Genomic DNA, 27,783 nt, shown 5'->3' on the forward strand with positions numbered 1-27,783 from the left:
CTGGAGGTCCCTCTTCTTACAGAGGTAAGAGCTGTAGTTGGATTTATAATAATAAGCTATTTACAGAGTTCGTCTCTACTTAGTGCTCCAGCCATTAGCATCAGAGGTCTTTTTTTTCACAAATAATTATAGTTTTATTTTTTATTTCCAAAGATACTATAGTATATAATAGAATGTTACATGTCACGTGCAAGATGCAATAACTCTTCCTATTCCTTCAAAGGAATATCCCAGCCATAGGTCACTCTGTGGGAAGATTGAAAAAAATTGCTGCTATATAACTCTTCCCATGGCATTATAGTTTCTATCCTCAAGAGGTCATAGACTCCACTGTATTTGATAGAATCTGGGTCTAAGACTGGCTCAGGTCTGGAATCTGAGAGAGGGATTGTGATTTTTCAATACCAGCTATAAGCCAAGAGAATTAACTGTTAAACTATGAAAAGCAATAAGAGTTTGGTTATTTTACTGAATAAAACACCAACACTAACAATCAGCGATTTTCTTATATATCTATCTTTTTCAAGGTAACAGTAGTGTTTTTTTTAATTACACACATCTATAAACCTAATAAATAGATTTTCTCTATTTTTTTTTAATACAGCAGGCTCTTATTAGTCATCCATTTTATACACATCAGTGTATACATGTCAATCCCAATCTCCCAACTCATACCACCACCACGATCCTCCCCCAACCCGCCACTTTCCCCCTTGGTGTCCATACGTTTGTTCTCTACATCTGTGTCTCGATTTCTGCCCTGCAAAGCGGTTCATCTGTACAATTTTTCTAGGTTCCACATATATGCGTTAATACATGATATTTTTCTCTGACTTACTTCACTCTGTATAACAGTCTCTAGATCCATCCACATCTCAACAAATGACCCAATTTCGTTCCTTTTTATGGCTGAGTAATATTCCATTGCATATATGTACCACATCTCCTTTATATATTTGTCTGTCACTGGGCATTTAGGTTGCTTCCATGACCTGGCTATTTTAAGTAGTGCTGCAATGAACATTGGGGTGCATGTGTCTTTTTGAATTGTGGTTTTCTCTGGGTATATGTCCAGTAGTGGGATTGCTAGACCATATGGTAATTCTATTTTTAATTCTTAAAGGAACCTCCATACTGTTCTCCATAGTGGCTGAATCAGTTTACATTCCCACCAACAGTGCAAGAGGGTTCCCTTTTCTCCACACCCTCACCAGCAGTTGTTGTTTGTAGATTTTCTGATGGTGCCCATTCTAACTGGTTTTGATTTGCATTTCTCTAATAATTAGTGATGTTGAGCAGCTTTTCATGTGCATCTTGGCCATCTGTATGTCTTCTTTGGAGAAATGTCTATTTAGGTCTTCTGCCCGTTTTTGGATTGGGTGGTTTGTTTTTTTAATATTGAGCTGCATGAGCTGTTTATATATTTTGGAGATAAATCCTATGTCCGTCGATTCGTTTGCAAATATTTTCTCCCATTCTGAGGGTTGTCTTTTCATCTTGTTTATGGTTTCCTTTGCTGTGCAAAAGCTTTGAAGTTTCATTAGGTCCCATTTGTTTATTTTTGTTTCTATTTCCATTACTCAAGGAGGTGGATCAACATAGAGCTTGCCTTGATTTATGTCAAAGAGTGTTCTTCCTATGTCTTCCTCTAAGAGTTTTATAGTGTCCCGTCTTACATTTAGGTCTCTAATCCATTTTGAGTTTATTTTTGTGTATGGTGTTAGGGAGTGTTCTAATTTCTTTCTTTTATATGTAGTTGTCCAGTTTTCCCAGCACCACTTAGTGAAGAGACTGTCTTTTCTCCATTGTATATACTTGCCTCCTTTGTCATAGATTAGTTGACCATAGGTGTGTGGGTTTACCTCTGGGCTTTCTATCTTGTTTCATTGATCTATGTTTCTGTTTTTGTGCCAGTACCATAGTGTCTTGATTACTGTAGCTTTGTAGTATAGTCTGAAGTCAGGGAGTCTGATTCCTCCAGCTCCATTTTTTTCCCTCAAGACTGCTTTGGCTATTCGGGGTCTTTTGTGTCTCCATACAAATTTTAAGATTTTTTGTTCTAGCTCCGTAAAAAATGCCATTGGTAATTTGATAGGGACTGCATTGAATCTGTAGATTGCTTTGGGTAGTATAGTCATCTTCACAATATTGATTCTTCCAATCCAAGAACATGCTATATCTCTCCATCTGTTGGTATCATCTTTAATTTCTTTCATCAGTGTCTTATAATTTTCTGCATACAGGTCTTTTGTCTCCTTAGGTAGGTTTATTCCTAGGTATTTTATTCTTTTTGTTGCAGTGGTAAATGGGAGTGTTTCCTTAATTTCTCTTTCTGATCTTTCGTTGTTAGTGTATAGGAATGCAAGGGATTTCTGTGCATTAAGTTTGTATCCTGCAACTTTACCAAATTCATTGATTAGCTCTAGTAGTTTTCTGGTGGCATCTTTAGGATTCTCTATGTATAGTATCATGTCATCTGCAAACAGTGACAGTTTTACTTCTTCTTTTCCCATCTGTATTCTTTTTATTTCTTTTTCTTCTCTGATTGCCATGGCTAGGACTTCCCAAACTATGTTGAATAATAGCAGTGACAGTGGACATCCTTGTCTTGTTCCCGATCTTAGAGGAAATGCTTTCATGTTTTCCCCATTGAGAATGATGTTTGCTGTGGGTCTGTCATATATGGCCTTTATTATGTTGAGGTAGGTTCCCTCTATGCTCACTTTCTGGAGAGTTTTTTTTTTTTTTTATCATAAATGGGTGTTGAATTTTGTCAAAAGTTTTTCTGCATCTATTGAGATGATCATATGGTTTTTATGCTTCAATTTGTTACTATGGTGTATCACATTGATAGATTTGCATATACTGAAGAATCCTTGCATTCCTGGGATAAATCCCACTTGATCATAGAATATGATCCTTTTAATGTGTTGTTGGATTCTGTTTGCCAGTATTTTGTTGAGGATTTTTGCATCTATATTCATCAGTGATATTGGGCTGTAATTTTCTTTTTTTGTAGTATCTTTGGTTTTCGTATCAGGCTGATGGTGGCCTAACAGAATGAGTTTGGGAGTGTTCGTTCCCCTGCAATGTTTTGGAAGAGTTTGAGAAGGATGTGTGTTAGCTCTTCTCTAAATGTTTGATAGAATTCACCTGTGAAGCCATCTGGTCCTGGACTTTTCTTTGTTGGAAGATTTTTAATCACAGTTTCACTTTCATTTCTTACGATTGGTCTGTTCATATTTTCTATTTCATCCTGGTTCAGTCTTGGAATGTTATACCTTTCTAAGAATTTGTCCATTTCTTCCAAGTTGTCCATTTTACTGGCATACAGTTGCTTGTAGTAGTCTCTTAGGATGCTTTGTATTTCTGCTGTGTCTGTTGTAACTTCTCCTTTTCCATTTCTCATTTTATTGATTTGAGTCTGCTCCCTGTTTTTGTTGATGAGTCTGGCTAATGGTTTATCAATTTTGTTTATCTTCTCATAGAACGAGCTTTTAGTTTTACTGATCTTTGCTATTGTTTTCTTTGTTTCTATTTCATTTATTTCTGCTCTGATCTTTATGATTTCTTTTCTTCTGCTAACTTTGGGTTTTGTTTGTTCTTCTTTCTCTAGTTCCTTTAGGTGTAAGGTTAGATTATTTGAGATTTTTCTTGTTTCTTGAGGTAGGTTTGTATAGCTATAAACTTCCCGCTTAGAACTGCTTTTGCTGCATCCCATAGGTTTTGGATTGTTGTGCTTTCATTGTCAGTTGTCTCTAGGTATGTTTTGATTTCCTCTTTGATTTCTTCAGTGATCTCTTGGTTATTTAGTAACATAGTGTTTAGCCTCCATGTGTTTGTGTTTTTTACGTTTTTTTCCCTGTAATTCATTTCTAATCTCATAGCATCGTGGTCAGAAAAGTTGCTTGATATGATTTCAATTTTCTTAAATTTACTGAGGCTTCATTTGTGACCCAAGATGTGATCTATCCTGGAGAATGTTCCGTGCACACTTAAGAAAGTGTAATCTGCTGTTTTTTGGATGGAATATCCTATAAATATCAATTAAATCTATCTGGTCTATTGTGTCATTTAAAGCTTCTGTTTCCTTATTTATTTTCATTTTGGATGATCTGTCCATTGGTGTGAGGTGTTAAAGTCCCCCACTATTATTGTGTTACTGTCGATTTCCTCTTTTATAGCTGTTAGCAGTTGCCTTATATATTGAGATGCTCCTATGTTGGGTGCATATATACTTATAATTGTTATATCTTCTACTTGGATTGATCCCTTGATCATTATGTAGTGTCCTTCCTTGTCTCTTGTAACATTCTTTAAAGTCTATTTTATCTGATATGAATATTGCTACTCCAGCTTTCTTTTGATTACCATTTGCATGGAATATCTTTTTCTATCCCCTCACTTTCTGTCTGTACATGTCCCTAGGTCTGAAGTGGGTCTCTTGTTGACAGCATATATATGGGTCTTGTTTTTGTATCCATTCAGCCAGCCTGTGTCTTTTGTTTGGAGCATTTAATCCATTCACGTTTAAGGTAATTATCGATATGTACGTTCCTATGACCATTTTCTGAACTGTTTTGGGTTTGTTTTTGTAGGTCCTTTTCTTCTCTTGTGTTTCCCACTTAGAGAAGTTCCTTTAGCATTTGTTGTACAGCTGGTTTGGTGGTGCTGAATTCTCTTAGCTTTTGCTTGTCTGTAAAGCTTTTGATTTCTCCATCGAATCTGAATGAGATCCTTGCTGGGTAGAGTAATCTTGGTTGTAGGTTCTTCCCTTTCAGCACTTTAAGTATATCATGCCACTCCCTTCTGGATTGTAGTGTTTCTGCTGAGAAATCAGCTGTTAACCTTATGGCAGTTCCCTTTTATGTTATTTGTCATTTTTCCCTGACTGTTTTCAATAATTTTTGTTTGTCTTTAATTTTTGCCAATTTGATGACTGTGTGTCTTGGCGTGTTTCTCCTTGGGTTTATCCTGTATGGGACTTGCTGCACTTCTTGGACTTGGGTGGCTATTTCCTTTCCCACGTTAGGGAAGTTTTCAACTATAATCTCTTCAAATATTTTCTCAGCTCCTTTCTCTCTCTCTCCTCCTTCTGGGACGACTATAATGTGAATGTTGGTGCATTTAAAGTTGTCTCAGAGGTCTCTTAGGCTGTCTTCATTTCTTTTCATTCTTTTTTCTTTATTCTGTTCTGCAGCAGTGAATTCCACCATTCTGTCTTCCAGGTCACTTATCCGTTCTTCTGCCTCAGTTATTCTGCTATTGATTCCTTCTAGTGTAATTTTCATTTCAGTTATTTTACTGTTCATCTCTGTTTGTTTGTTCTTTAATTCTTCTAGGTCTTTGTTAAACATTCCTTGCATCTTCTCGATCTTTGCCTCCATTCTTTTTCCGAGGTCGTGGATCATCTTCACTATCATTATTCTGAACTCTTTTTCTGGAAGGTTTCCTATCTCCACTTCATTTAGTTGTTTTTGTGGGGTTTTATCTTGTTTCTTCATCTGGTACATAGCCCTCTGCCTTTTCATCTTGTCTATCTTTCTGTGAATGTGGTTTTTGTTCCACAGGCTGCAGGACTGCAGTTCTTCTTGCTTCTGCTGTCTGCCCTCTGGTGGATGAGGCTATCTAAGAGGCTTGTGCAGGTTTCCTGATGGGAGGGACTGGTGGTGGGTAGAGCCGGGTGTTGCTCTGGTGGGCAGAGCTCAGTAAAACTTTAATCCACTTGACTGCTGATGGGTGGGGCTGGGTTCCCTCCCTATTGGTTGTTTGGCCTGAGGCAACCCAACACTGGAGCCTGCCTGGGCTCTTTGGTGAGGCTAATGGTAGACTCTGGGAGGGCTCACGCCAAAGAGTACTTCCCAGAACTTCTGCTGCCAGTGTCCTTGTCCGCACGGTGAGCCACAGCCACCCCCCGCCTCTGCAGGAGACCCTCCAACACTAGCAGGTAAGTCTGGTTCAGTCTCCCCTGGGGTCACTGCTCCTTCCGCTGGGTCCCGACACACACACTACTTTGTGTGTGCCCTCCAAGACTGGAGTCTCTGTTTCCCCCAGTCTTGTCGAAGTCCTGCAATCAAATCCTACTAGCCTTCAAAGTCTGATTCTCTAGGAATTCCTCCTCCCATGCCGGACCCCCAGGTTGGGAAGCCTGATGTGGGGCTCAGAACCTTCACTCCAGTGGATGGACTTCTGTGGTATAAGTGTTCTCCAGTCTGTGAGTCACCCACCCAGCAGTTATGGGATTTGATTTTGTTGTGATTGCAAAATCACCCCTCCTACCGTCTCATTGTGGCTTCTCCTTTGTCTTTGGATGTGGGGTATTTTTTTTGGTGAGTTCCAGTGTCTTCTTGTCAATGACTGTCCAGCAGCTAGCTGTGATTCTGGTGTTCTCACAAGAGGGAGTGAGAGCATGTCCTTCTACTCTGCCATCTTGGTTCAGGCCTTAGCATCAGAGGTCTTAATGACCATTTCTTTAAAAAAATTCATCCTGCATCCGCATTCTCCACTGGCTTCTTTTCCAAGGATCCCAGAGTGAGACAGCCTAGCTTTAACTGTGGGGATGGTTCTTCCTGAACCTTTGGGGGCTGCCCCACTTTAGCTCCCCTTCCAGCTGGGGCTCAAGTATCATTTTCAGTTCATCTATCTTGTGCTCACCAAGCCCCGGGGAACTGTGGAGCACTGGTTGCACACAGCCAGGAAGCCACAGCTACGGAAGAGATGGCAGACATCATCTAATCCAACATTTCCTCTGTAGTTTGTGCTTTAATTCCACTCCAAAATCCTTGCCGTGTTGTCACCCAGCTCATGCTTCAGTGCCTCCAATGACAAGGAACTCACTGTGTCCCAAGGCAGTGCAGCACTAATAAGCAAGTTTTTTAGACAGCACTAATTAGCAAGTTTGTCCTTAGGTTGAGTTTAAATTTGTCTTTCCCTTGCTTGCCCATTGGTTCTAGTCATGCCCTCTCGGGCAACCCCAAATCAATTTCCATGCGACAAGCCTATTTGAAAATAGCTCTCATTGCCCTCCCTGATCTCTTTTCCTTTCCAGGTCAACTATTCCTAGCTTCTTCACTATTTAACATGTTTTCAAGTCCCCACAAAAACTTGATGAACTCTTGATGACTCGCTGTAAAAAAGCTGAGTTGGGTGTGCGTATGAGATTTGGACCTAGAAGACAAATCCTGGTCTGACCATCAGAGCAGGGACTTTTTTTGGATGGACCAGCTGCACCTGGGACCTCACTGATGGAGTTCCCATTTTGCCATTTCACTTGTGCACAGGGATTGTCTCTGTGTTCTGTGGAGCCAAGAACTCCATAGATGTCTGTCTTCATTATTACTGCATAACTCAAAGATGACAGGGAAGCTCCCAAGACGCTGCTGTGAAACACATCACAGCAGTGCAACCTGGCTCTGAGATCACATGTGGCACACGGACCCTACCTGGCAATACAGACAACAGGAGGCATCTGAACAGGGTTACCCACTGATATGCTAGAAAAATAACAAAGTTGTCAGCCATTCCTGTTGACATGGCAACATACTGCACAATGAGGTACAGAAACAAAACCCTTGCCTAACGGTCCTGCCAGTGAGCAAGAGAACATTTGAGAAACAGAAATCTCTCTCACTAAAAGGAAATCCTCCTGCACTGTTGGTGGGAATGTGAGTCAGTGCAGCCACTGTGGAAAACAGTATGGAGGTTCCACAAAAAACTAAAAATAGAATTACCATATGATCCAGTAATGCCACTCCTGGGCATATATCCAGACAAATCTGTAATTCAGAAAGATATATACACCCCTATGTCCATAGCAGCACTATTCACAATAGCCAAGACATGGAAGCAACCTAAGGGTCCATCGACAGATGAATGGATAAACAAGATGTGGTATATATATACAATGGAATATTATTCAGCCATAAAAAAATGAAATAATGCCATTTGCAGCAACACGGATGGACCTAGAGATGATCATACTAAGTGAAGTCAGACACAGAAAGACAAATATCACATGATATCACTTATATGCGGAATCAAAAATATGACACAAATAAACTTATCTACAAAACAGAAACAGACTCACAGACACAGAAAACAGACTTGTGGCTGCCAAGGGGGAGGGGGTACGGGGGAGTTTGGGATTAGCAGATGGAAACTATTATATATAGAATGGATAAACAACAAGGTTCTGCTGTATAGCCCAGGGAACTATATTCATTATCTTGTGATAAACCATAATGGAAGAGAATGTGAAAAAAAAAATATATATGTATAACTAAATCACTTTGCTGTACAGCAGAAATTAACACAACATTGTAAATCAACTATACTTGAATTTAAAAAGTTAAAAAAAAAAAAAAAAGTCTCACTAAGCAATAAGTTAGGGCTCCAGAATTACAACTCTAGGATGAGCTGATGGTGTGCTTTTTGTTGCTAGTCCCTATAAAATGAGCTTAGTGAAAGCAAATCTGGTGTGTGTTGACTTGCTCACCACTGAGACTTTAGCACCTGGCATACACAGAGCCTGGTACATTCTGAAAAGAACTGTATCTTCTCTGGAGAGGCGGCAGCTACTTTAGTGAGTTAAGGGTGACCAGAATCTGGCAAAGGAAAAGGGAAATTAAGGAGGGTTTGAGGAAAAGTGCTGAATGGGACCTTAGGATTTGACAAGGGTAGAAAAGAAGATTTGAGACAGCAATTTGATCTATTTTTCCCACTAGACTTTAGCTCCAGGTACATCTTTATGTTCCCAGAAGCATATCTTATAAGTGCTAAGAAATTAACGGTGACAGTCTGACTTATACAGGGTCGTACAGATGTCAGTGACAAGCTCAAAATAAGAAATTAATTCCTGAGTAAGCAGAATGACCTAAGTTCTCAAACACCATTTCTTTTATGGTATCTGGAAGTTACTCTGATTCTGTTCCGTGGTAAAAACAGAACAAAATCATGTAGGGGAATATGAGAGTTGGAGAAGGGTAGTGAAGTTTCAAGATCTCCTAATATTTGGAGTGTAGCTGGGCAGGAGATTCACTCATAAAATTCTGAGTCGAAAGGCTGAACAGTTTTGCAAGTCGTGCTTTAATCATGAATGCATGGAGTTTGGAGCCCTATATAAAAATCATTTGGACTCTTAGAATTCAGCTCAAGAGAATGTTTTTGAAATTTAAAAAAAAACTGTTTAGTCTTATGTGCATTAAATTTACTACCATACTGCATTAAGAAAATTTGTTTAGATAGGAATTTGATTTTATATTAGCTGTGCTAGTCTATTAAAAAATAAAACACACACACACAGAACTGTCAGGTCTTATTTCTTGGCCATTCTTACTGGCTCCAGGGGACAAAAGTTCTGTCCCAGAACTCATGAGCTGGAATCACGTATTTAGAACAAAGGTAGGCAACGGAGTAGTCCATTATTTAATTTCTGGCTCTGTCTAAAGGCCTATCACATTCTTTTAAAAAGTCTGAAGAAGCTGCTTGTCAATTGTTCTTTGGTGAAGTAACTTCTCATTTAAATATTAATTCACGTGAGGGGAAAAAAATCACACGGGCCAGCATTAACGAAAACCCATCGTATCACAACCTCTGCAAATGGCTTTGAATTATTTCAACTTCTGCATCAAGTCTGGGAAGCTGGCTAAGAAAAAAAGGCACAAAAAAGAGATACTCAAATTGGAAATCCGTCGTTGCTTTCTTCATTTATTAACTGTATATATTTGAACTCCTAAATATGAATTCACTGATCCATAACTGCAGGTACATGAGAGCATCTCAAAACAGGCATAGCTCTCAGCAGAAATCATTCTCATATTGAATATTGTGTAGATATATGTGGAACCGCCCAGGTTTGGGATGTTGAAATGCCTTTTTCCCCCCTAGGGTCTCAAACCTTTGGCCCATATATCTTTGTTCTATTATTTTAGGTATGACACCAGACAGTTCAACAACTCTCGTAGAGAGATTTTAGTCAAAAAGCTTAAATTGACAAGGGAGAAATATAAAGTTGTACTAAGTTGCTAAATAAGGCAATCGCTCCATAATTGAAGCTTCTGTCTCCATCGCGTTTGTCTCTGAGAGGAGTGCGACTCTCCATCTGTCTAACTCTGGAGCCTGGCCCTTAGGGCTGCTGCTGAGGAAGCCAAGGTTAGGGCTCCACATATGTAAAGCTGGTCAAATTTAAAACAGTTGTGGCTTCTCTGTAATAACTTTTCCCTGAAATAATGTAACCAAAAGGCAGAATGTGTGGGACTGTGGGAGAAAACATGACCAAAAGGACATGTTGTTTGGGAATTTCTTTGTAAGGCAAATATGATTCATGCAGTGGACACACAAGGCCAATGCAGCCAAGGATTGGTTGGAAATTTGAGTCTCAGCTTTTGAAGGGCATTTAGTTTAATCGCCCCAGCTTGGTGTGTGTTACGAGTATCTCATAAATAAAATTCATGCTTGAGATCGCTTAACTGAGTTTGCCCAGCATTCTCAACTAGTTTTGCCCGAGCTTGTTTTTTTTTTTTTTTCTCCCTCCTCTTCCTCTGCCTATAAAGCACACTGGCTTTGTTTGGTAAGCAGAAGAATCTTTTAGGAAATTCCACTGTTAGGCAAGATTTAATTTCATAAATTCACTTTCTCAGGGAAAAAATAGTTTCCTCTTCTGTTACTAATCTACAAAAGTAGAATGTCATATGTAATCAAGAGTTTTCCGAGTGACGTGAGTAAGGGAGTTTTTCTTTTTTTTCTTTTTTTTTTTTTTTGGGAGTTTTTCTTTCACCTACTGGGAAGGATAGCTGGCAGGTCGTCTTCAGAATGTGAGCTGTACTGACTGACCTGCAGAGGGAGTTGACAAGTGTTAACAGGGAAAAAAAAAACTGATGATCACCCAAGACCATCATTTCTGCTTTTTAAGGAGAAAAAAATCATGCGTAGAGGACGGTTTCTTCACAAAGAAAAAACCAAGGGCTTTTCCTTTTCCATGGGTTAATATTTTCAAAAACATTGTCTATATCCTGTTCTCACCCATTGGCACATACAGGCTACATCACCTGCTCAGTGCTGACTTAATTGTATTTGAAGAGAGGTGGGAATGTATTCCAAGCTCCAAGAGGCCAGGACTGTGTCAGTCTTGTTCACCGTTGTACTACACACCTCTTGGCACTTAGAAGGTGCTCAACCAATAATAACTGAGCAAATTCAAGGTGACAAAAAGTAGAGTTCTACCTTGGGGACAAATAATGTAAAAGTGGATTTGGTGCTTGTTCTTCAGTAAATGGTTTGACAAAAAATATCCCTATGAGATGGAATTAATGTGTGAATTATAGATAATTATACATTTTTATAATTTGACTAAACTTATTCATTCAAATATTTATTGAGTGCCTATTACTGCCAGGCATATCTCTAAGTGCTTGAGATATAATACTCTACTGTACTATACTATGCTAGATTGGCAGGTAATAATACAATAATTTGTTGGTAGAAGATAAAGAAGATTAGGGACTTCCCTGGTGGTCCAGTGGTTAAGACTTAGCACTTCCAATGCAGCGGGCATGGGTTCGATCCCTGGTTGGGGAACTAAGATCTCACAAGCCGCGTGGCATGGCCCAAAAAAGAAGATCAAGAAGATTAGGGGATACAGAATTGAGAATTGAGGGTGGGAGATGCCACTTTAAGTGGGATTGTCAGCGAAGGTGTCTCTGAGGAGGTGACATGTGAGGAGAGACCTGAGTGAAGTGTAGGAGTTATATAGACATGTGTAAGAGTCTTTTGATCAGAGGGACAGCAAGAACATCAGCCTTAAGTTGAGAAAGTTCTTAAAAATGTTTGAGGAATAGCAAGAAGGCAGTGTGACTGAGCATGGTTAAACAAGGGGGAGAATACGAGAAATCCCCGCCACCCCCCCCCCACCCCCCCCACCCCCCCCGCTTAAGATGAGGTTGCAGAGACAACTAAAGATCAGATTAGCATGGCTTTGCAGGCCACTGTAAGGATTTGGAATTTTAATCTGAGTGCCTTGGGAAGCGTCAGAGAGCTGAGGGCAAGAAAGCGACATGGTGGAATTGACTCTGTAAAGTGGCCATTCTAACTGCTGAGTCGAGAGAGAGGTGAGCAGCATGGAATATGGAAGCAAGGAGACCAGTTAAGAGGTTCTTGCAGTGGCCTAGACCAAAGATAATGGTGGCCTGGCTGATCCAAGCCATGGAGTTGGTGAGAGATGAATTGTAGGCTGGGGATGGAGAAGAGTAAAGATTCTTTTTGGTCCAAGTAACTGAGAAAATGGTGGTGCCATTTCTAGAGATGAGGAAAGACGGAGGGGAAGAGCAGGTCTGGAAAGGGGTGGAGCGGGGAGAAGTCAAGGGTTCACTTTTGGACATTAAATTTGAGATGCCTTTTAGACAGCCACATGGAGATACCAAGTAGGCAGCTGTCTATGCAAGTGTGGTGTTCAAAGAAGTTGGAGCTGGGCATGTGAACTTGGGAATAGACGGCATAAACTCCAGAAGGGAAACGTCTCTTGTAACTCTGGTTTTGTGCTCCCCCGGCTCCACAGGGCGTGACCTCAGGCCCCATAGGGCAGATGGACGGCCATCAGGTTAAGAGTCACCTTGGAACTGGGGCACCATGAAAAGTCCCAGCTTGGGGACCAAAGCACCACATGTCCTTCCTGTCCTGGTGGATGGAGGAAGCAGGGTAAGCCCCCTTGCACCCTCTGCCTCAGGCTTTCCACCTTTAAAATGACAATAATTTCATCCGCTGCTTGGTTCTCCTCAGAAAAGAGGGATAAGATACCACACATACGACAGTGAAGAGAGTTGCCGACACCTGGAAGAGCTCCATGACTGGAACCCAAGGGTAGGGAGATTTGTTTGTACTGAGATGATCAAGTCCTTGAGAGTAGGCTCTGTCTTCTGAATGTCATCCTCCATGGAACTTGGTACAAGGACCAGTCAGCTACTGCTGCTGACTCTGTCTATACTTGAAGAATTAATACTTCATTCACTAAGTGGAAGCTGATGTGATGTGTCAGATAACTGCAAACGCATCTTAAGACAAGGCCTCTGGTCTTGCCCCGCTCCTATCAGCTCTCCACTAACTCTAGAGAGATCTCGCTAGAAAGTCATGTCACTTCCTTTCTTAAACCCTTCCAATGACACCTCATGGCCTTGGGGGTAAGGTCTGAGCTCCTTATCATGGCCTGTAAAACTCTACATGATCTGGCCCTTGCCTACCACTCTTGCCTTATCTATTGCTGCTTTTAAAATGTATACCACTCTCAAGGTGTTAACCATTTCCCTAACTGGCTTTTGGGGAAACATTCTTTTGTGTTGTGTCTCCTTAGAATGACCCTCTCTGCCTCATGCACCTAGAGAACTTCTGCTGATCCATCAAAACCCCAGTTCAAGATTTTCCTCCTCTGTGAAGAATTTCTAGACCCCATCTCAGTAAAAAAAAAAAAAAAAAAAAAAAAATCTCTCCTTTGTCTACACCAGCACTATACTTAATTTCACCATTACACACTGTCATACCACATGGCAGTCATTTAGAAAAAGTCCACCTCCTCTACTAGACTGTGGACTCCTTTGGGAGACCAGCCTAAGAGGTCATCATCTCCCTGTTCTCTGAACCTAATCCAGGGCTAGGCAAGCAGCAAAAACTTAATTCATTTTGGCTAAATGAAGTGGATTAAAGGGTTAGAATACAAGAGCCCAGAACAAAGCCTGTCTCTCTAGGAATAAAGCTGGAAGCTCAGAGAACATTAGAAAAACTCATGATGAAAAATAAACAACCCAATCAAAAAATGGGCAGAAGATATAAATAGACATTTCTCCAAAGAAGACATACAGATGGCAAACAGGAACATGAAAACATGTTCAACCTCACTAATTATTAGAGAAAATGCAAATCAAAACTACAATGAGCTATCACCTCACATCAGTCAGAATGGCCATCAGCAAAAAGTCTACAAATAATAAATGCTGGAGAGGGTGTGGAGAAAAGGGAACCCTCCTATATATACTGTTGGTGGAAATGAAAGTTGGTAAAGCCACTATGGAGAAGAGTGTGGAGGTTTCTTAAACTAAACACAGAGTTGCCATATGATCCTACAATCCCATGCCTGGGCATATATCTGGAGAGAACTATAATTCTAAAAGATACGTGCACCCCAATATTCATTGCAGCACTGTTTACAATAGCCAAGACACAGAAGCAACCTAAGTACCCATCGACACAGGAATGGATAAAGAAGAGGTGGTACATTTTTTACAATGGAATATTACTCAGCCATAAAAAATGGGAAAAAAGTCATTTGCAGCAACGTGGATGGATCTAGAGATTATCATACTAAGTGAAGTAAGTCAGACGGAGAAAGACAAATATCATGATATCACTTATATGTGAAATCTAAAAAAAAAAAGATACAAATAAACCTATTTACAAAACAGAAATAGATCCACAAACATAGAAAAGAAACTTATGGTTACCAAAGGGGAAGGTGGGAGAGGGACAAATTAGGAGTTTGGGATTGACATATACACACTACTATATATAAAATACATAACCAACAAGGACCTGCTGTATGGCACAGGGAACTACACTCAATATTTTGTAATAACCTATAAGGAAAAAGAATCTGAAAAAGAACTATACATATATATGTAAAACTGAATCACTTTGTTGTATACCTGAAACACAACATTGTAAATCAACTATAGTTCAATGAAAAACAACAACAAAAAGAAAAACTCATGGTGACCCAGCCAAAGTCAACAGGATGCATGCTGGGGCTTGGTAACATCGCGCCTGTCAGGAGAGTGAATTAGTTTGAACTAATGTCAGGCTATCGTGAGCTCTATTTGCCTGACTAATGATAATTTGTATGCCTCTCCTATAGGGGGACTTCCTTAGGTTCATATTTGAGTTCCCTTGGGCTTTCGAAGGGGGCCGGACTTAGCCATGGAGACAGGGCTCAGCCTTAGCCAATCCTACAGTGGTTTCTTGTCCACAGGATCCCTGGAGGGCACATGGCACAGCTTCTTACAGGAGTTGGTACAACCAGATGTCTTGGAAGTGTCCAGAACACATCTAAGTGAGCCCTGGGTCTATGCCTATCATACTAGGTACAGGGATGACACAACCCCGCTGACCTTGAGTGACCTTAACCTGGTGAGGTTGCAACACCTCGCCCAATGTGTTTACCTGCAGTCAGGGCTGGATGACTGGCAACACCGACGGAACGGCCACGACCCCAAGACACACCATGTGCTGCAGTAATATTCCTCCCTGGCCCTCCACCCTCAGCTCCTCGAAAGGGAGACACTGTATGTCACACGGGGTAGTAAGAGGGTAGGTGGGTCAGGGTGATGAGTGTCCCTAATCACGATGGCAACTGCTGACTGGGATCTTGTAATGACCCGTGACCCACCTGAATCAGATGAGCTGCACTTTCCGGGCTGCCGTACCGAAGGTCATGTCCATTGATGGCTAACACACGATCGTTCTCCTCCAGCTGACCGTGTCGGTCTGCCACGCCACCATCCAGAACGTTGGAAATAAACACCCCAGGCTCGTCCACCTTGCGCACCAGTTTTATTCCGAGCTGCTCCTCCGGGCTGCTTTTGTTGAGGATCACGTGGAAACTGTCATCCCGGGGCCCGGAGGTGTCCAGGGGCTGCCCATCAGTCCTGCTCCGGAACTTCTGCTCCCGCAGCACCGTCAGCCACAGCACCTGGCAGGGCTGCCTCAGGAGGTGCAGGGCATAGTTGTGCCGTACGTTGCCGATGTCCATCCCGTTGACCTAGGGCAAGGGGACCTCAGAATCTGCAGCGACCGAGCCGTCCACTCCACCGGCCACAACCCTGCCCCAAAGGCCCAGCCCACAGACTCACTGGGGCCCTTCCTGAAGGACCACTCTGCTCTATCACCTTCTTCTCCGTCCAAATACCCCCATCTTCCAACAGGACTCGTATCCCGGTTTCCTTGAGTATTAGCTGCACACCTTTTCAACTCTCTCTCAGCAGACACCATCTTTCTTCAGTCTTGTCCTTACACAGGCCCTTGAATTTATTTATATAGTCCTAACCCTCCTTTCTGTTGCTTGCTAAACTTATTTTTCAGCTGAAGGGGGGAGGAAAAGGAAGAAAAAGTGGGAAAAGGCAAAAGAAGAAAAGAAAATTTCTGATTAATGATTATATTAAACTGCTGTTTAAATCAAACTGAGTTGGCATTTTCTTTCCAAAAATCTCCAGATGAATTTTTCTCCCTGGATCACCTGTACTGGAACTTCCAGGCCCCACTACTGTGTGTGTGTGTGTGTGTGTGTGTGTGTGTGTGTGTGTGAGAGAGAGAGAGAGAGAGAAGGAGGGAGGGAGAGAATGTGTGTGTACATGAAAATATTTGAGTGTTGGCAAGTGTGTGAGTGTCTGTGTGTGTGTGTCAAGTCTCCAGGTGTTCACCTACAAGGTCTTTTGCCCATGTTCTCAGCAAAGGAGAGAAAAAAAATCTCTACAGTTTCAAACAAACTGATGTGAATGGAAGCTTCTAGGCTCTTTTATTGAAAGGCTGGATCACGTTATCAGGCTGCTTAAATGTCCTCCAGCTTAGGCCACTCATTTGTGCCTCACTAATGATCTTCAGGGCTGATGCTGCATGGGGCTTTCTGGTTTTAATTACTCTAGGCAGGCCCAGCCTGAAGGCTTCAGATCTCAGTGCTGGTCACTGCCTGGGAAGAAAATAATTTCACAGCAGCAGTACACTCTGTGCTTAAGGAAGGAGGCCTCACAGAAGAGAAACAACCTTCTTGAATTTCTACGGTTTGGTAAGATTTCCTGTACTTGCAGCCAACAGTTCGAAGAATCTTGGAATGAGATTTCACGGGCCTGCCTGCAGCGTGCCATCGCTAGTCCTCCGTTGCATCTCCAGCGATGGACGGAGGCTCCCTCGTGCTCGGACAAGGCTCATCACCTCTGTCCAAGCACAGGTGGGCTCAAAGACCTGGCTCTGCTCTGACACCTTATCCCGGGTCTGGTTTTCTCCATCACACTGAGGCCAAAAGAAAGTCAGGGTCGCCTGCTAAATACCCCTGGCAGCTCTTTTGCTTGCAAGTGCCAGGTGAAGGTCACAAGAATCAAAAAGGTTTTCCTTATGCAACCGTTCCAGGCAGCCTAGTTTCCGCAGAACTGGGAGGAAGCCATGCAGAGTGTCGCTGATTGCACGGCTGACCGTCCCTTGAGGTTGACGGGCCCTGCCTCATACTCCACCTCGGAGGCCAGTGAGAACATCAGTGTTTCTACAATAACTGCTTTAAGTTCTTTCTCCTCTTATTCCAAACAATAAGAATTTCTTTGCCAGAGAAACAGCGCATGATGTATCAGGAGCTGGCCCCTCAGCAACCCAGAAGGGATGGGATGAAACTGTCATCTGAGTATCAGACAGGAAATATATGACCAAGGCAGGGATTTTTTTCTTATCACTTTTGGCACATGTTGGACTTCTGTCTGATAAACAACTCTTCCTTTATCCTTTCTCTTCTTCTGAAAATTCCTCCCTAGCATCCGTCCCCTCAGTCAAGCCTCAGAGGACAGTAATGCCCAACGTGTTCTCTTCCACCACCTGTCTCCCCTGGAATGTCTGTGGGTTGGCAGAATAGCTTAGGGATGTGTGTGTGTGTGTGTGTGTGTGTGTGTGTGTGTGTGTGTGTGTGTGTGTGTGTGAAGGGCCATTAAGCTATAGGAAATTTACTTTAGAGGGGTGTGTGAATGTAAGTGATTAGGTAAAATATAAAATGTTCCATTTATCTGCCCTAAAAACAATTTAAGAAGATATAGGCTTCGGTTTTATATTGTTTTATGTTAGTGCTACTTAAAGTGGGAGGAAAGGGTGAGAGGAAGAGAGAGGAGGGAGGAGGAAAAGGAAGAGAGAAGAATGCAGAGGTAGAGAAAACGGAGGGGGAAGATAGCAGAAGGCAGAGGAAGGAGGGGAACACAGAGACAAAATGATACAGGGTCTTCCCTGGTGGCACAGTGGTTGAGAGTCCGCCTGCCGATGCAGGGGACACGGGTTCGTGACCTGGTCCGGGAGGATCCCACGTGCCGTGGAGCGGCTGGGCCCGTGAGCCATGGCCGCTGAGCCTGCGCGTCTGGAGCCTGTGCTCCGCAGCGGGAGAGGCCACAACAGTGAGAGGCCCGCGTACCGCAAAAAAAAAAAAAAAAAAGATACATGATACAGAGACAGTATTTATATAGAGAGAAAGAGATCAAAAGAACAAGAATGGGAATTCCCTGGTGGTCCGGTGGTTAGGATTCCACACTGCCCCTGCAGGGGGCACCTGGTCGGGGAACTAAGATCCCGCATGCTGTGTGGCAGGGCCAAAAAAAAAAAAAAATACAAGAAAGACAGAAGGGTTAGGGACCTATCTCAGATTACAAATCTTGTATGAAGAGCCATATCAACATAAGAACTACGGAAAGTGACAGCTCCACAAGTGCTTTACCCCTGCGTCCATCCATGCATCCGTCCGTCCATCCATCCATCCATCCATCCATCCATCCACCCATCCATCCATCCACCCATCCACCCAGCCACCCAATGATTTGCTCTGAAGTGACTTTTGCTAAGACCCTCTTCATGGCTCCACAGCCGTGGTCTCTACCTTTAGGATGATGTCTCCTGGCAGTAGCCGGCCGTCTCTGGCAATCACCCCATCACGATAAATGTGCTGGATGATGATATGGATCAGCGGGGTTTCATTGCCTCCCACAAGCCTAATGGAGAGGCTTTCATTGGGATCCGCTCGATTGATCTTGACTCTGGTAATTTCACCATATGGAATCAGGTGATACAACCTTGGAAAGACTAAAATGGACAGAGACAATATTTATTTAAGACACCCCCCCCAATGGACGTTTCCAGCCACTCCTTTTCTTGCCAAACTTTGGTTCCAGCCAAACTAAACTACTCATTGTTCCTTGTACATGTTTTCCATCTTCCTGCCTCTGTGCCAGCATAAGTTTCTCTGCCTGGAATGTTTTCCATTCTAGGCCTAAACCCAACTTTTCCTTCAAGGCCTGCATGAAATGATCCCTCTTCCAATTAAACTCTACCCTGATCCCTTTCCCCCTGCTCTCTCTAAACTTCCCATTTCCCATAAAGCTTTATTTCTCATGGCACCGAGCCTTCTATTATTATTATTACCATTATTATTCATGCCCATTTCTTATACCCACCACTGGCCTCTAAGATCCTTGAGGACATAATTTCTGGCTGTTTTGTAGTTCTGTGCACAGATCTCTGTACACAGGAGACTTCAGCCTATGTTTACTGAATGAAGAGGAATGAACGAACAATCATTATGGAATGGGCTGCAGTTTGATCACTTATTAATCAAGGGGCAAAACAGAACAACCCTGGTTCTGCTCTCTTTGATCATTTTGAAGATCTCTTCCTGGGAGGGCCTGCTTTTCAGGCTTAGTGAATCAGTCCTCGCTACGCTGTTGTCAGTAAAGGGAAGTCAAATGGCCTAATTCATGATCAAGGAAAGAGGCCCAGGCCCAGCTGGTGGCATCAAGAGGTTCGTGTCCCTGATCCGCTTGTACGGCTGGATTCAGAGCCAAAAGGAGATTCAGAGACCCAGGCTGGTGTTTCCAAACTTTACCTTTTCACTGAGGACTCTTTCCCCTTGAAATCTGTCACGGGTCCCCCGCCCTGCTGGGCCCACACACAGAAATTGCTTCTCAGGCTGTGTAGTTTGACAGTGACAGACCTTTGTTTCACAAGGGAGGATGCGTGAGCTCGGAGAGGAGAAGTGGCACGACTGGCTGGAGGTGGTAGTTAGGTGGTGGTCCTCAGAGCCAGGTCAGAACCCGGGGCTCCTGATGACGCTCCTGTCACCTTCCTCAGAGTCCCCTGAAGCCAGGGGTCCACAGCCGGCAACGGGTCCACAGGGGACTTGGTCTACAGACCCACAGCCAGCAGCAACGACTGGCGCTGTTCTCCACCTCGGTTGGAATAGAAGCCTACAGGGGGGGACACCAGGAAATGCCGGCCACGGAACACCTAGTTTGACGGGAGCTGCAGCTCCTCCCCAGTTGCTTGAGGCTCCAGTTAGGACGTTGAGAGCACTGATGCTTTTGTCTCCTGTAGCCGCTGACAGCTGCCTCTGCCCTATGATTCTCCCTTAATTATGTCATCGGGAAAGATCAAAACTGCAGGCCTGGTTCTACATAAAACACTCTTTCTGACTGTTTTCAAAACCCATGACCTTAATGCATTTTCCCTAATGAACTATGAATTCATGAATGAGTACTCAACTCTAGGAACAATACAGCAAGAATTAAAATTATTTCTAAGTATTGCAGAACATGATAAACAAAGCAATTTAGCTGCCAGAGGAAGCTGGAGACGTTGTAAACGTGGGTCTTTACCCCCCACTGGGAGTTAATTTAATGTAAACAATTGGGCTTTGCTGTAAGGCTGTGGGCAGCAGCCTTCATCTGTCAGCTCCTGGTGCTAACAGTGCTTGGGTGACCGAGTTCAATTAACGTTTAAACTATCTTGATTACCTTAAGTAGGCTCTATCCACAAGTATTTGTTGGAACAGGTCTGGTGACAAGGAAAGGGAAGTCCTTTAAAAAAATCATTTTGAGCAAAGAAAGATTTGGAAATTATCATCAAAGCTGCTGGTTTTCTCTCTCCTCCCTCTCCCTTTTACTCTTTTCCCAACAGATTTACAAAAACCATGCTCCCAGATCTAACTAATCAAGGATGGTTGATAGTCTGAAAGGACATACCCAGTCACACTTGGAAATGTTAATTAGAGCTACAATGATGAGACCCTAGTGACCTCCCCTTTGAGAGTTAAAGTAATTTTTAAACTGCCAAACTAGTGCTGGTCTGAAAAGAAAGTTTTTCAATATTGTGTCCTTACTTAAGGACTAAGGGATATAGTATCATTTACCAAGTGTTTATTATATGCTGGCCATTGAGCTAAGCAATTTGCATGACACTTTGTTGTTCGTTTAGTCCTCACAGCAACCCTTTGAACTAGATTATTATCACCCCTGTTTTTCTGGATGATGAAATACTAAAGCTTAGAGAAGTCAAGTAACCTGGCCAGGTCACACAGCTAAGTAGCGAAGCCAGTCTCTTTACTGATATGAAAAGGATGGATAAACCATGGGCGTTCACCATACTAACCGCGGGTTACTTACTGAAGCAATGAGATCCTAAGGCCCTTTTTAAAAGCTTTGTTGCCTCACAAATCCTGTACCAGCCTCACTGAGTCATAATACCTCACCCCACTGTGGAGTAATAGCTTCCTGGAGCACCTGAGGAAATCCATCCTCTCCTGCTTGAAGCCCCTGCACACATAACACAGATGCCATCTTCATCTTCCTGAAACACAGCTTCCATCCTGCTATACTTCTACGCAAAAGCTTTCAGGTGTGTTCACTGCCCCAAGTCGAGACTCCTAAATGGCATCCAGGACCCTTCTAATCTGGCCTTAACCTCATCTCCCACTACCTTCCAACACACAGTCAAGATCCCCATGCCCATCCAGGTCATAACCGCTCCTTAAACATGGATTACACTGTCCCACTGGGAAGTGATGTACCTCTCTTGACAGCTGTCATTTTCGTTTATTTATATCTCACTCTTTCTGGTATTTTATTTTTTTAGTCTTGAATGAACTTCTTGAAACCAGGAGCTGGATTTTATAATCTTTATATAAAAGTACAGAACTTACCTATATAAACAGCTCATATAACTCAATTAAAAAAAAAAAAAAAACCTGAGTAAAAAATGGGCAGAAGTCATGAAAAGGCATTTTTCCAAAGAGGATGTACAGATATGGCCAACAGGCACATGAAAAGATGCTCAACATCGCTAATCACCTCACACCTGTCAGAATGGCCATCATCAAAAAGTCTTCAAGGGCTTCCCTGGTGGCGCAGCGGTTGAGAGTCCGCCTGCCCACGCAGGGGACACGGGTTCATGCCCCGGTCCGGGAGGATCCCACATGCCGCAGAGCGGCTGGGCCCGTGAGCCACGGCCGCTGGGCCTGCGTGTCCGGAGCCTGTGCTCCGCAACGGGAGAGGCCACAGCAGTGAGAGGCCCATGTACTGCAGGGAAAAAAAAAAAAAAAAGTCTTCAAATAACAAATGAGGGCGAGGATGTGGAGAAAAGGGAACCCTAGTACACTGTTGGTAGGAATGTAAATTGATGCAGCCACTATAGAAAACAGTATGGAGGTTTTTCAAATAACTAAAAATAGAACTACCATATCATCCAGTAATTCCATTCCTGGGTATATATCCAAAGAAAACAAAAGCATTAATCTGAAAAGATACATGCACCTCAGTGTTCATAGCTGCATTATTTACCAAGACAGGTTGCTTCCATAGCTTGGCTAAGTGTCCATCAACAGATGAATAGATAAAGAAGATGTGGTATGTATACAACGGAATACTACTCAGCCATAAACAAGAATGAAATTCTGCTGTTTGCAATGATGTAGATGGACCTGGAGGGTATTATGTTAAGTGAAATAAGTCAGACAGAAAAAGACAAATATTGTATGTTATCACTTACATGTGGAATCTAGAAAATAAAAACAGAAACAGATTCACAGATATAGAGATCAAACTGGTGGTTACCAGTGGGGAGAGGGAAGAGGAGAGGAACAAAATGGGGTAGGGGATCAAGAGGTACAAACGACTATGTATAAAATAAATAAGCTACAAGGATATATTGTACAGCACAGGGAATATAGCCAATATTTTATAATAACTATAAATGAAGTATAATCTATAAAAATATTGAATCACTATGTGGTACATCTGAAGCTAACATAATATTGTAAATCAACAGTACTTCAGTAAAAAAAAAAAGTACAGAGCCTAGGCCAATGTCTTACACATAGTAATCTCTTATTTTAAAAGTTTCTGCAATAAACATGCAAATCAATCTTATTCAGGTAGGAGAAAACTTTACATGGAATGGAATTAAGGAGCCTTTAATAAGGGGGGAGGACCGGCAGAAAGGAAGTTATAATCCTTTTACTCATTGCAGAAACATTCAGCAAAAACTATTATGTGCCAGATATTGCGCTTGGACTTGAGAACACAAAGACTTAGATAAAGAGCCCCTGGCCCCATTGGTACAGTTACAATGAAAGGTGACATTGCTATAACAGAGATACAGGTGCTTTGAGAACACAAAGGAGAGAGGACTGAGGGAGTCAAGGAGGGCTCCCAGGAGGAGGCAAAGCCTATGCTGAGCCTGGAAAGAGGAATTAGGATGCCAGCTGAAGGGGCGTGAGAGTACAGGACGGACAACAACATGGAAGTGAGAGAGACACAGTATTTATACGACAGCAATAAGTTCAGAGTAGTCAGAGCATGTAGCGTGTGTACAGGGTGAGAGGGGATAAGCAGGGGTCTTATACGACTGCTCGCAAGTTCTCTGAGAACGTGATAAAGACGGTGGTTTCGGATTTACCTCCCAACCTCGAAGGAGTGGAGGGTGCTTAATCCAGTGAGTAAACGAGTGGGCTCTGTAGCCAGAGGACCCAAGTTAAAATCCTAGGTCTGCCATTTTCCAGCTGGGTGACTTTGGACTAGCTACCCAATCTCTCAGAGTCTAAGTTTCTTCTGTAAAATGAGAATCACGATCACTGTCCTTAGCGCTGTGACCTTTAAATGACTTAGAGCACTACCTGGCACCCAGGAAAGCTCAAAAAAAAACTTAAGCTACTATTATTACTGCTGTAAAGGTTTAATATTAGATGAAAAGAAAGGACAGGACAGTATTTTCTCAGCTCCATTTATACTGGGGAAAACACATAGGATCTTAGATCCAGAAACTTCCTCTGCATAGATTCTAGAACCACATTAACCTGGATTCAAAGTTTAGAAGGGTAATTTGGGGCAAGCTAAGTAACCTCCTGGTGTCTCAGTTTCCTCATCTGTAAAACACGGATAATAGTAGTAGCTACTTCAAAGAGTTGTTGAGGATTAAATGAGTTAATGCATGGAAAACACTCAGAACCACACATCACACAAAGTGGTAATAAGAATAAATACCTACATAGTACTTACTATGTGCCAGGCACTGTTCTAAATGTTCTTCACTTAACTGTATTATTCTTGGGACTTCCCTGGTGGCGCAGTGGTTAAGAATCTGCCTGCCAGTGCAGGGGACACAGGTTCAATCCCTGGTCCGGGAAGATCCCACAGGCTGCGGAGCAACTAAGCCCACGAGCCACAACTGCTGAGCCTGCATGCCACAACTACTGAAGCCCACGCACCTAGAGCCTGTGTACCGCAACGAAGAGTAGCCCTCGCTCGCCACAACTAGAGAAAGCCCACGCGTAGCAACGAAGACACAACGTAGACACACTGCAGACAAAAATAAATAAATAAATTGAGGCATAATTCAGTTAAAAAAAAAAAAACTGTATTATTCTTTATATGCACTAAGCTAGCATCTGAAGGTAAGTGTTCCAAGACCTTTTCCCTCAATCTATGTAAGAAGAGAACAATAATTTCTGCCTTTGGTTACTTATGCAAGAAGAGGCTAATCAAGGTAAGAAATATTTATGCCCTTGGGAAGAGGGGTGTCATAGAAAGCGGGGGGTGGGGGCGGTCTGGCTGTCATCACGCCTGGAGTCATCATTCTGGAAGCCCAGCCTTACTGGGAGGCCACTTACCATCAGGGGCAGTGGTGTTTTCAGAATTCTCTCTGCCCCGCTCAGCTTGGTTGACAACTGTACTTCCACACTTTGTCCTTCGAAGAACACTCAAGGCTCGGTTTATTTTTTTAAAAGATCTGCTTCTGATGGTGGATCGCTCAAAGGGCCGTGCTGAGGACAAGAGAGAAGGGAGGGAGAGTAGCTACGCATTCACAGAAGTCCTCTTTTATGGACGCGGCTGGTAAGACACGCACAACACATCGTGAACGGTGATTACTTCTAGGCAGTGGGATGATAGAATTTGCTTAGGCTGTATATTCTCAGTTTTCTACAATGCAATACGGATGGTTTATTTAAAATCTGCTTGGTTTTTTTCCTGGGCTGGATGGAATATAACAGCACTTTTCTCGAGCCACCTGGATGGGAAGGTAGGGACACCGAGGGAGTGATGAATCACTAGGTCTAACTTCAACCCCTTTTCGCCAGGTCAGATTACACACATTTCTAATGATCTCAGGTCCTCGCGGTCTCATTTCACTCTGGAGAACTGGATGTTGGGTTGCTGCCCAAAACTACCAGAGCGTTTTTGCCTTAAAAAAACGTTTCTATAACTTTCCAGAGAGGGCAATCCCAAGGCCAAGGAGCCCATTCCCAGACAACCACCCCCTTTGACTCACCCCTTGTTCGGTTGCTCCGGCCAGAGTCCAGGGGGCTGTCTGGCTGACCGTCCTCTGCTGTGGACACGTAGGCAGGGTTGTCTAGGCCAGGCTCGTCTGTCATTAAGGAGATGGTGGCAGCTGCAGAAACCTCTGGGGAGAGTTCTGTTGCTGTGAGGCTGGCACAGCCGTCTGGACAGCCATCCTGAGAGTGCCTCTTCCTGTCTTTGGTGAGGCCGTAGTGGGAGGCACCTTTGCAGCTGCAACAAAACCAGCAGGAGGTCAGAGAAGGCTTCGCGCATCGTTCAACCAGGGCTCTTCAAGTCCACGTGCTTGCCATCCTTGGAAATTGACTTACTCACCCCTGGTTCCTCTCCCTTCTCACATGGACGTAAGTAAGTATACACTTGCCAACCAAATGAATGAATGACTTGAAAGAACAATTTTTAAAAGATGTCTACAGCATTCTGTTAAAGCACTCTCTACACTGGCCCCTGGAATGCAAATTACGAGAGCTGTTACGGGGTCTACAAGACTAGGGCTTGAGGCTGGCAGTCTTCAACTATTTGGATGTAATTCCTTCTTGCTGGTGTTTATTTTGACCATGAAAGTCCTTAGTCACCCTCTCAGTCCCTTCTTTTGGGTTTAGTTCCCAAACCACTGACCATAAATACAAAGCTCCTCCCAGATTCCATATTTAACTGTCCATGGAAACAGAAATGCCCTCACTAGAAAGCCACAGGAGTTGGTTCAGCTTCACATTCTCTAGAGGCAGACTTGCTGGTTTCCAGTCTCCACCTCTGGGGTGGTCTGAGTGGCCAGGACCAGGGGCTCGGGGCTCCCATGTGCTAAAAGTTTTCATGTCTTTTAACATTGGGAAGGTAAAACAACATTCGTGGTCTTTAAAAAACAGGTCTATATCCATTCACCACGCATGTTAAAGAGCAAGCGTAAGGGCCAGGACACCGAGGTCTGAGCCCATCTAAGTCCATATTTTGCTATGGATGCACTTCCATTGTCACTGGGCAAGTCGTCTCAGCTCTTAGGTCGGGTTTTGATCCGCAAATGGTGAGGATTTAACTCTCATTCACTGTGGTGAGGAACTGCCGCAGACAGCCAAACCACCTTCCCAGTGGTTATGAAGGCAAAAATCAAATGGGCGAGTCCCTTTAAGAAGTGGCCATTTGCATATAATGGATGTTAATTTATAAATTATTTTTACCAACTCAATACAGAAAACCTTATATGGCTGAGCTATTTTAAATAATGCTTTGACAGCCTGTTTGGAGCGGTGCTTATGAATGGAATCAAACAGCAGTCTGCAGTTGATATGCACTTGATTTATATGGCCTACAGAACCACATCTATGGTTTTTGTCTGGATGGGAATCCTTGCTCTGAAATTTACCTAGCTGTGTGATCTGGGACAATTTTGTTAACCTGGTTAAACTTTCTAATCTGCACATACATCTTGGGTTGCTGTAAGGTCTGGCTGACATTAAGTCTTGTCAAGAGCTTAGTTCTATATATCTTGCCAGATATATAGAGAATTCTCAACAGACTGTAGCTACTTCCATAATTCAACCATTCTAAGATGCCTGTTTTGTCACATTTTAACTTCTCTGAGATTGGGATGCGTGGGTGACTGACGGGGTCCCACAGCTTCAGGTCGCCAAGCTGCAGTCATGACACAAATGCCATTGTCCAAGGAAACATGGTCACAGGTGTCCATCTCGTCCCTTCCATTGAGTTGCCTCCACTCTTGGTACTATGCCATTGAGTTTAATTGCTCTTCAGTGTCTTAGAAAAGATTACATTATGATTAAGCATTGCAGTGAAAAGTTACTGTATATATGGAAAGTCTCAGAAACGGAGCAGTGGTGTGTAAATTTGATACTGGTGGTAAATATTTGTCTTTAGAAAGAGAGCAGCAATTCCTGATTTTCTTGCAAAGAGACAAGCAAATGCTTTATTTGCTTAGCAAGAAAGATACCCCCAAGGAGATGAAAAGTGATGTCACACTTTGTTACTGAGATCATCCTAAAGGACAGGCCTAGTTCATGCCAAACAGTACAACTATAGGGCAGGAGAGGTCGCCATATGTGTCTGAATGGATTTCAAAGTCTGATCTGACCAACCCATGCATTGCAGGGATATCTTTAAAGGTGCTTTGGAATGATTTAACCAGTGGCAGTTTTAAAATTTTCTTGTTAGGGGACTTCCCTGGTGGTACAATGGATGAGACTCCATGCTTCCAAGGCAGGTGGCACGGGTTCGATCCCTGGTGAGGGAACTAGATCCCACATGCATGCTGCCGCAACTACGAGTTCGCATGCCACAACTAAGAAACCCTGAAGCCACAACTAAGGAGCCTGCAAGCCACAACCAAGACCCGGAGGAACCAAACAAATAAGTTAAAAAAAAAAAAAGAAAGAATATT

General features: G+C 42.9%; 1 protein-coding gene across 2 annotated transcripts in view; it reads right to left on the reverse strand.

Annotated features, from left to right (window-relative positions):
* Positions 1-27,783, reverse strand: part of LNX1 (ligand of numb-protein X 1) — a 136,453-nt gene that overhangs the window by 21,399 nt on the left and 87,271 nt on the right. For both annotated transcript variants that reach the window (XM_032632084.1, XM_032632085.1), the window contains exons 3-6: positions 25,366-25,604; positions 24,707-24,859; positions 18,650-18,852; positions 15,425-15,796 (exon numbers count right to left, since the gene is read on the reverse strand). In XM_032632084.1, coding sequence (XP_032487975.1) covers positions 15,425-15,796; positions 18,650-18,852; positions 24,707-24,859; positions 25,366-25,604 — 967 coding nt within the window. The remainder of the gene's footprint in view (positions 1-15,424; positions 15,797-18,649; positions 18,853-24,706; positions 24,860-25,365; positions 25,605-27,783) is intronic.

The sequence above is a fragment of the Phocoena sinus genome, chromosome 5 (genome assembly GCF_008692025.1).
Source record: "Phocoena sinus isolate mPhoSin1 chromosome 5, mPhoSin1.pri, whole genome shotgun sequence".
Lineage (NCBI taxonomy): Eukaryota > Metazoa > Chordata > Mammalia > Artiodactyla > Phocoenidae > Phocoena > Phocoena sinus.